General features: G+C 30.3%; 1 protein-coding gene across 1 annotated transcript in view; it reads left to right on the top strand.

The window, feature by feature from the left end:
- Nucleotides 1-212: 212 nt before the first annotated feature.
- Nucleotides 213-8,946, top strand: part of COL11A1 (collagen, type XI, alpha 1) — a 154,288-nt gene continuing 145,554 nt past the window's right edge. Inside the window, exons 1-4 of the mRNA XM_008586510.1 lie at nucleotides 213-374; nucleotides 5,452-5,568; nucleotides 6,176-6,268; nucleotides 8,263-8,517. Coding sequence (XP_008584732.1) covers nucleotides 213-374; nucleotides 5,452-5,568; nucleotides 6,176-6,268; nucleotides 8,263-8,517 — 627 coding nt within the window. The remainder of the gene's footprint in view (nucleotides 375-5,451; nucleotides 5,569-6,175; nucleotides 6,269-8,262; nucleotides 8,518-8,946) is intronic.

Here is an 8,946-nt window from a genome sequence, read left to right as displayed (position 1 = left end):
AGATGAATGTAATGCAGATTTCCTGAACCAGAAAATAATGTAGAAAAACATCTTAATATTTACAACTGATTTGTGAAATAGATGTGTTTCTCTCTCAATGCTAGAAGATTCTTAACATGGAAATTTAAATAAGTGATTTTTCTTCAGATGCTTTAAAATATACTACACATTGTTTTGGATAAATCTTGCTTTAGATACATGTGTGTCGGCATATGTTGACTACAACCATGTTTGTTTTCTTGCAGGGGGACATCCAGCAGTTGTTGATCATAGGTGACCCCAAAGCAGCATATGACTACTGTGAGCATTATAGTCCAGACTGTGATTCTTCAGCACCCAAGGCTGCTCAGGCTCAGGAACCTCAGATAGATGAGGTGAGAAGCCCAAGTTCAAGGCAGGTCCTCTCAATTCAGTGATATGGTATAGCCTTGCAGTTTTTGGACTTAGACTTATTTATTCAATTTTAATTAAACTATACTTTGTATTTAATAGTGTTTTAATATTTCTAGCAAAAGGTGACTTGAAGATATTTGTTGTTTTATCTCTCTTGTTTAAGCATTCTGTTACTTAAATTTATTAGAAATATCCTGTGTATATGAGCATATTTCATTTTGGGAGGATGAGAAAAAGATAATTTCTAAGAGCTATGTTTCTGCCCTTAGCATTTAAATAATTAACACAGCCTCAAGATAAGGGCAACGTATCTTCTGGTGTAGTTGCCATTTTCCCAGGTCTTTGGCAGTTCATGCATATGAGAAAGTGACATTAGAACTATCTTAAAGTTCTCAGGCTGTGTTGAATAATTAGAGGCATTTTTTTCTGTTTCTCATATAGAAATGAAAAAGCAAAGCAGGTGAACTGGAAGGGATTTAGGCTTCAGTCTGGAGCAAAACTATGTTTTTACGTTTTTTTCTCAAGACTAATAATGTTAAATTTTAGAAACGGGGTAGAAATTTGAAAGCATCAAGACTATTCTAAAATTAGCTCAAATAGTATTTTTTCCTCCCTTTTAAATATGCTATTATCTGCTGCCATTAGAGTTTTACTACTCAGAACAGGTTAAGATCTTATATTTTAATCCATTTTTATTTCTGAAAGGAATGCAGGTTGAATTTTATAATTTAAATGCTCGAAGTATATTTTTTGACACTATTTGAATTTTTAGGGTATGATAGTGAATTCTGTTGCACTGATCTTTTCCATGACTTAATATTAGTGTTTTCTTTAAAACAGGGTACAATCTTAAGAAGCCATCAGGAAGGCAAATATGAGAGAGCAAAGAGAAATTACTTGGATATTTTGTTTGCCTGTTTCACAGTTCTCAAGTGCTTCATTCTTTTTATTCCCTCATGGTTTACTATATACTGTGTGTTTCCTGTGAATTTCAAGATGATAGGTAAAATACACATTAGGTTTAGTGTTTTTGTATCTGAAAGGTTATATGATGACTTAATATTATTAAAACTTATAGCACTTAAGGTTGATGAGATTTATTTTGCTCCATTTTTGAAAAGATAAGGCTTATTCGTTTTAGCAACAGATATGGCTCTGAATTTCGGAAGAAGGAAGGTATACGATTTTAACATATCACTTTGAGGTGTTTTGTTTCTGTGTTTTAATTCTATTTTGTCAAGTGAAGTGGTTTATTTTATATCCAGATAATTTTTATCCATCTTAAGATCATTTAAAAGTGAATTTTCTCTATTTTAGTTGTTGGTATGCATATAGTAAAAGAGTACTTCAAAAAGCTCATGGAAAAATAGAATTAAAAGATAATATGAATCTTTACACTTTTTGAAGTACGCTTATATTTAACACGCTGATGAGATGTCAAACTTGCTTTTACTAGAAGCATTTGATGAGGAAAAAAACACAAAACTTTGCTATAATAGAAACTGCATGAAAATCTGGGTGGTTAATGCAGCAATAGATAACATTTGTTACTGGTTTCTATTTTGACTGTGTCACAATGAAAAGTTTTATTTTTATTTTCTATTTTTTTGGAAGAATCAGATCTCACTTTTTCTCTAACTCTAAATTATATCAATATTTCAATAATAAGATAAACATTCTTTTCTAGTACTTAAAAAAGTTAATCAAATTGGTAAGCAATCTCTATATTAATTTTGAACTGTATTCATTAATATGTCTTATATTACAAATATGCAGTTTAATAATTGATCACCAGATGTTTCACCTGTACAAAATAGTAATGCAGTGCTACTTGCTGGAGAATAAAGAGAATGAAAGACAATACAGAGCATCAAAAAACACATGTTGCACTTTATATTGCTTAACTTTCCATTAATAAATTTATGACATTGTATATTTATTATTCTAATTCAGATTAATAAATATGTCAATTTCTTTAAAGAATTAACCCAAGTGAGCTTTTTCTAACTTGTAATTTTGTCTGTTTAGTCTCCTCTAAATAACACATTCTAATCCATTCTTAAGATTCAATTGGTTATGTGCTTGGCACAACTTTGCATCACCAAGTGAGAGATGTATAATGTAGATAGATTTTAATGCAATTTGAATTCTATTTGAACCTACACAATGCCATTTAAATAGAAGAGTAACTAATATTAAAATTATGATGATTTTTGAATTTTCTCATCACATTAATTATCTTCCTGTCTTATAAGAAATTAGATGTTAAATTTATATGATTCTTAATATATCACACTTCTGTAATGCCTTACATATAGAAGACAATTGATATTCTTTTTTATAAAGAAGAAAAAAAGAAAATGAAGCAAAAGAAAGACAATCTTTTATGAAGGAATTTAAAAAATAATTTCCCAAATTAATTTCCTTAATCGTCTTTTCACTTAACATGCATCATATATTCTAGTTCTCATAGATGCATAGGTTTTTACTGACACCACTATCTTTCTAACAAATTAAGAACAGACTTTATGACATTTCCAGAAGATCCTTTCTCCTCACATACTCTAATTTTTGCTAGGCTACTCACAGATTAAGTTGAAATCATTCCATCACTACATGTCTTTTTGCATATATTCATTTGATTACAGTTAGTTCTTTTTTCTCTATTTTCAAGACATTCTCAAAATTCCATACTGTGAAGGGAGAATCATCTATAAAAATGGGTAGTGACATTTCATGTAGACTAGCAGTGCCCTAGATATACTCAATTCCAACAAAAGGGGAATGCTGTGTGATGAAAAAATAAGGAGAACAGAAACAGCAATTCTTTTCATTGACACCTAAATAAGTTCTAAGAGAAAAATGTGCTGTAATACCTGAGGAGGTGAGCATGGTATTTCTCTTATTATTCCACAACCAGTTTGATTGGTCTTCACTTGGAAATAGTTCAAGTAAAGGAGAGAATTATTGATGTCAAAAGAGGTTTCCTCCTACAAGAGAAAAACATGATATAAATTTAATTGGCTACTTAGGTGCAGGTTTATATATCCCTAAATACCAGGCTTCAATTATAAATGCATTTAAATTGTCCATATATAAAATCGGTCTTTTATGCCTTTATTTATTGTTTCTCATTTTAACAATTCATTAAAGGTAGTCCATGATTCTGAAAGTCTGCTTAATTTTAAACCTCTAACACATAAAATAGACTGGCAAATCTTTTTTTTTTTTTTTTTTTTTTCTGTGGCAGCTAGTAGGTATAAAAATCCTGTGTTTCTTTTTCCGACATGGGACTATAACTGCAGAAAAATTACTTATTAGATAATATTCAATCTCTATTAATGTCAACTTAATAGGTGGTTAAATTTGGTTATTTAAGTGTTTTATTTACTGAATGGTATTAATAATGCTTACATTAAATTTTCTAGAAGTAGTTGGTATTTTGTCTTGCCTACAAAGTTATGAACAAGCAAAAATGAAGTACTATATACATGCATTTTTTTATTTTACCAAATTCACTATAAATTCTAATAAGCATAAAGCTTTGCTGAACTGCTTCCAATGTATATTCATTAATAGTGAAGCTATTACTAGAGGAATACAATTATGAATCTGTTTACTAGTTGTATTAAATTGGAGTTTGACAATCATAAAGAACATGTCTATGCTTATATTTCAGCATGACCTTCACCTGAATCGTTAGAAAACTTCACTCTAGTGAGGGTTTTTCTTTAAGGGCCAGACGTACAATATTGCTACAGGACCAGTTTCGGACATGTCTCATACATGTCTTTATGAAATTTGCAGAATTCGCATTGCTGCATCTAATAGAGCTTATTAAATGGCATTGTGATCACAATTTTCTAAAAGATATGCTGTCAATAGTTACTCTGAAATGCCAAGACAGGTCCAGTTGCAACATAATTGGAATTTTATCAAATGCAATACTTAGGGAATTACATTTAGGTTGCTTTTAGCATTTATATGTATATTTCTAGGGTGCTTGATGCACGTATTGCTGAACTTTTTGTGCTATATATGACCTTAGTGTATTTACAGCTATTTCGATTAAAAACAAAGATTAATATATGTTTCATAATACCAATATTCTTGATTGAAAAATTGAAATTTTCATTCATATATTTACTTTGGAGGTGAATTCATTATTTTCCTCATCGTCCAATATATATGATTGTCTTTCTTGCCCTTCTATTAAGAAATGTAACTACTTTTCCCAATTAGATTCTTCTTAATACAGAAGAATCTAGTATCAAATAGTATTTTCCGTTGTGAATTCAGTTTAAGTAGTTTAAGATATCTGAGTGGTATGCTTTTCTCCCAACAGAGAAAAAAGCAGTAATTTCAAAGACTGAAATAACGTATTAATTATAAGCATATCTAATTTTAAATCTTTTAATACTTCACATGTATTTTGTGCTCATTTTGAAATGAGAGATTTCTGGATAAATTTTAGATTTTACTTTTCCATTGAATACAGCATTCCAGATAGAATATAGATTTATTTCATGTTCCTTATATTCTCTTTCCCTCCTCTCCCCTTTCCCATCTCACAATAGATATGCCAGACCCCTCACCCCTGGGAAGACTACTCTTCATATTTTTATTTTTACACATATAGTTTAATAATAAAAAAGTACCCATTGAAATTGCTGTAGAATTTTTATGGAGGAACCTTGCATAGCAATTTTTACAAATCAAATTTAACATGAATATTTAGTAGCTATGTCCAAGTACGTAATTGCTATATTTGAATTAACATTCAGTAATGAAAAGTTTGAATTATTATTCAAAACTTTTAGTTTTCTCACATTCCTAACAACTATTGTGCTCTTAGAAAATGTGCTTTGTCACTTATATGTTATTATACTCTGTATAAGACAGTATAATACTTCTATGCAATCAAAATAACTTTTAAATAACAGTATTTCCTTGTCTCTTAACATTTACACTAAGTAAAAGTTAAGATGATTCCCACTTTCTTAACAGTATTACTTGCAACTAACAAAATTGCCTGATATTTTTTCCTTTGCGATGTAGTATGCACCTGAGGATATAATCGAATATGACTATGAGTATGGGGAAGCAGACTATAAAGAGGCTGAAAGTGTAACAGAAAGACCCACTGTATCTGAGGAGACAATAGCACAAACAGAGGTAAAAACAAAATAGCACCTTTGTATGTGGTGTCTTGCTGTTCCTCATCCTTTGGTTCCTTATTTTGACTGTTCCTTAGACTTATCATAAACCTTTCATTCATCTTATTTCTATGAACCAATAACTGTGATTTTTATTTGACAGTAGCTGTCCTGAAGGAATGACACCAATTTTGCTTTTCTTATCCTTCCTTTCGTCCGTGCTCTTTATTTTCCTTTTCACTTTATTTATGTTTTCTATCCTATCTTCCACTACATTTTACAGAAAAAGAAATCCAATTTCAAAAAGAAGACGAGGACAGTGGCCACTAACTCAAAGGAAAAGCCCCAAAAGCTTACACCCCCCAAATCTGAAAAAATTGCATCCAAGAAGAAGCAAAGTTATCAAGCAGCAGCTAAAGCCAAACTAGGGGTAAAGGTAGCAAAGAAAAAACAATCAAGATCTATCCTAGATAAGCTGGAAGATCTCTGATGATGAGTCATAGTCTTAACCCAACTAGATAAATACTCATTTGGCTAATACTATGACCCAATTAAGTCATGATTTCCATACATTTGGAATTACCTTACATGTTTACTAATTGTTTTTCTTCTGAATTTATCATTAGGCAAATATTGTTGATGATTTTCAAGAGTACAACTATGGAACAATGGAAAGTTACCAGACAGAAGCTCCTAGGAGTGTATCAGGATCAAATGAGGTAATACACACAGACGATATTAAATCACAATTTAATTTTTTAAAATGTGTAATATATTTTGATATTCCTCACTCTGGAAGAATCTATAATCTCCACAATGTTTGATTTTTTTTTTCTTTTACTGTAGTAAAAGAAACAGTAGCATTGGTTCACTATTACTAAAAACAGTGCATTTGAAATAAAGGTTAATTCAGGTTTTGCATGACTCTTTGCTTCACGCAATTGTTACGTTGATCATACTGAACTGGCTGCTGTCATTTTCTTGGTTGCTCCTGGGAGTTAGCAGTCTTTTCAACATGCTGTGACCAAGGGACATACGACATGATCCTTCTGTGAGAAGAATCCTCTAAAGGGAAAATTGTATCATCTAATGATACAATTAGAATTTCATTCTATCTGACCAATAATCATGCATTTTTACAACAGCAAGCATTTTGAAAAAATGTAGTCTTTAGTAGATTTTAATAGTTACTTATGTTTTCAAATCTGTGAGGAATGTGATGTTAATTATAGATAAAATAATATATTTTACCGTTTCCATTATTTTCTATGAAAATATTCAAGTACATAGAGATAAAAATCAAATAATCCTGAATTTCATATTGCACATGCATTCTGGTCATGAAAAAATCTGTATACAATTCAGCTTAACTTTGTTAAATACCTGGTGTATATTTGTTTGCGATTTTATCAGAAAAGGAGTATAAAGAATATGTCATTTACTTATTAGAATATTTGTATAAAGTGTGTCCCAATGAGACAGACAAAATCGGTATTGCTTTACATGCAGATAAATAACTTAGAATAATAAAAATTTAGGATGAGAATGGATTTTAAGTTTCACCTAGTTCAAACTAATAATTTTTCAGAAATGGGGATTATGATTCAAGATGTTTATTTACCTACCCAAATTCATCTAACTTTTTAGTTCAGATCTATGAACACAGTAGTATGCTGACCCTGGATAATTTGTAACCTCTGTAGACAGTATATACTTCTTTTCAAAGAGTCCAAAAAGATTATGGTTATTGGAGATTTTATTTTAGTTAATAATTTCTAAATTAACCATTTATCCACATATTTTTATTTACATGATTTTGTGTAAAGTTACTTTATTCAATATTACCCTATTATCTAGATGTACCATTTCATAGAAAGCCTGTTACTTAAAAATAAAATTCAAAAAGAAGCAAGATAAATTATTTGAACCCATAAGAATCATAATAAGCTAAATATTTACATATTAGGTATAATTCAGATTTATATATTAATAAGGAATTACTTATGAGAGAAAAAAATTATACTAGGTTTATTTTCTATACCTCTGAATAAATATCATTGACATAATTTTTACCTTAATATTTACTCTCTACTCTTTATGAGATTGTGTAGTGGTATTTTATATTTCATTGTCTTAAAATCTGAGGACTATAATTTACATGTAATTTGTTTTAAGGAACTCTTTGGTGAAATACTGCTTCCCTACAAACAAGATACTCTGTGTAATCATTGCAATGATAAATACTGGTTGATATTGGCATTATTATTTTATTTTGGGGATTGACAGCCAACCTTACATGGCTTATCTTTACAGCAATTGTATTTTACAATGATGTTGTATGAAATTTGAAAATTAACAAAGCTTTAACTAAATGCATAATTTATCGTTCAAATCTTAAACTATAAAATAAAAACCAAATTGACTAACGAAATTTTTTCAATGGAACAAGCAAATACACATGAGAAGTGCATGTGAATATTTGCAGTTTATTGGAAAAAATGCTTTGAAAGCAATATTTCTTTGTACATACCAATGTACAAGTATATTTCTTTCAATAATACTGGAAGGCTGCCTTTCCACGCCTTCAAAATTGCTTGAGTAGTAATAAAATCACTTTCCGTCATATACCATCAAACTATAATCGCATACACTTACCTTGCTTTACTAATAGTAAACTTCATGTTCTCCAATTCCTTGCAACTTAAACTAATAGCCAAATCCAGTTGAAGAAGTATTCACTGAAGAATATCTAACTGGAGAGGATTATGATTCCCAGAGGAAAAATTCCGAGGATACACTATATGAAAACAAAGGGATAGACGGCAGGGACTCTGATCTTCTGGTAGATGGAGATTTAGGCGAATATGATTTTTATGAATATAAAGAATATGAAGATAAACCAACAAGTCCCCCTAATGAAGAATTCGGTCCAGGTGTACCAGCAGAAATTGATATCACAGAAACAAGCGTAAGTTGTCACTACACTCTGTGTCATTGTATGTCTTATTTTGGAGGTATTTTCATGTTCATCTTAATGTCTTTTCAGGTTTAAATTACAGGTTGAGTTCTTATATAAATTATGACTACTTATCACTACTAAAACACCTTGATAGCTCCTGGGAATCTTCAGCAGTAGTATCTCCGGCCATACTACTGGAGTCTTCATTCAAAAGTATATTCTTGAATGGAATTGTATCAAAAATTTCTGGTCATTGATAACATTATAATATTATCATTGTTATTCTGAGTAGGAAGTCTAATTTATGATTTTTAGATTATTTTCTTAAATTTAATTTGACGATGCTTCTTCATGCCTTGGAATTATAACTGAAGTCTACAGATGTCTTTACCTTGCTATGTTTTTAAGAAGCAATTGTTCAATCTCATTTCAAGACTC

Source organism: Galeopterus variegatus, unplaced genomic scaffold (genome assembly GCF_000696425.1).
Source record: "Galeopterus variegatus unplaced genomic scaffold, G_variegatus-3.0.2 Scaffold4005, whole genome shotgun sequence".
In the NCBI taxonomy this organism is placed as follows: domain Eukaryota; kingdom Metazoa; phylum Chordata; class Mammalia; order Dermoptera; family Cynocephalidae; genus Galeopterus; species Galeopterus variegatus.
The sequence above is the reverse complement of the archived record's forward strand: the minus strand, read 5'-3'. Positions and strand labels throughout refer to the sequence as shown.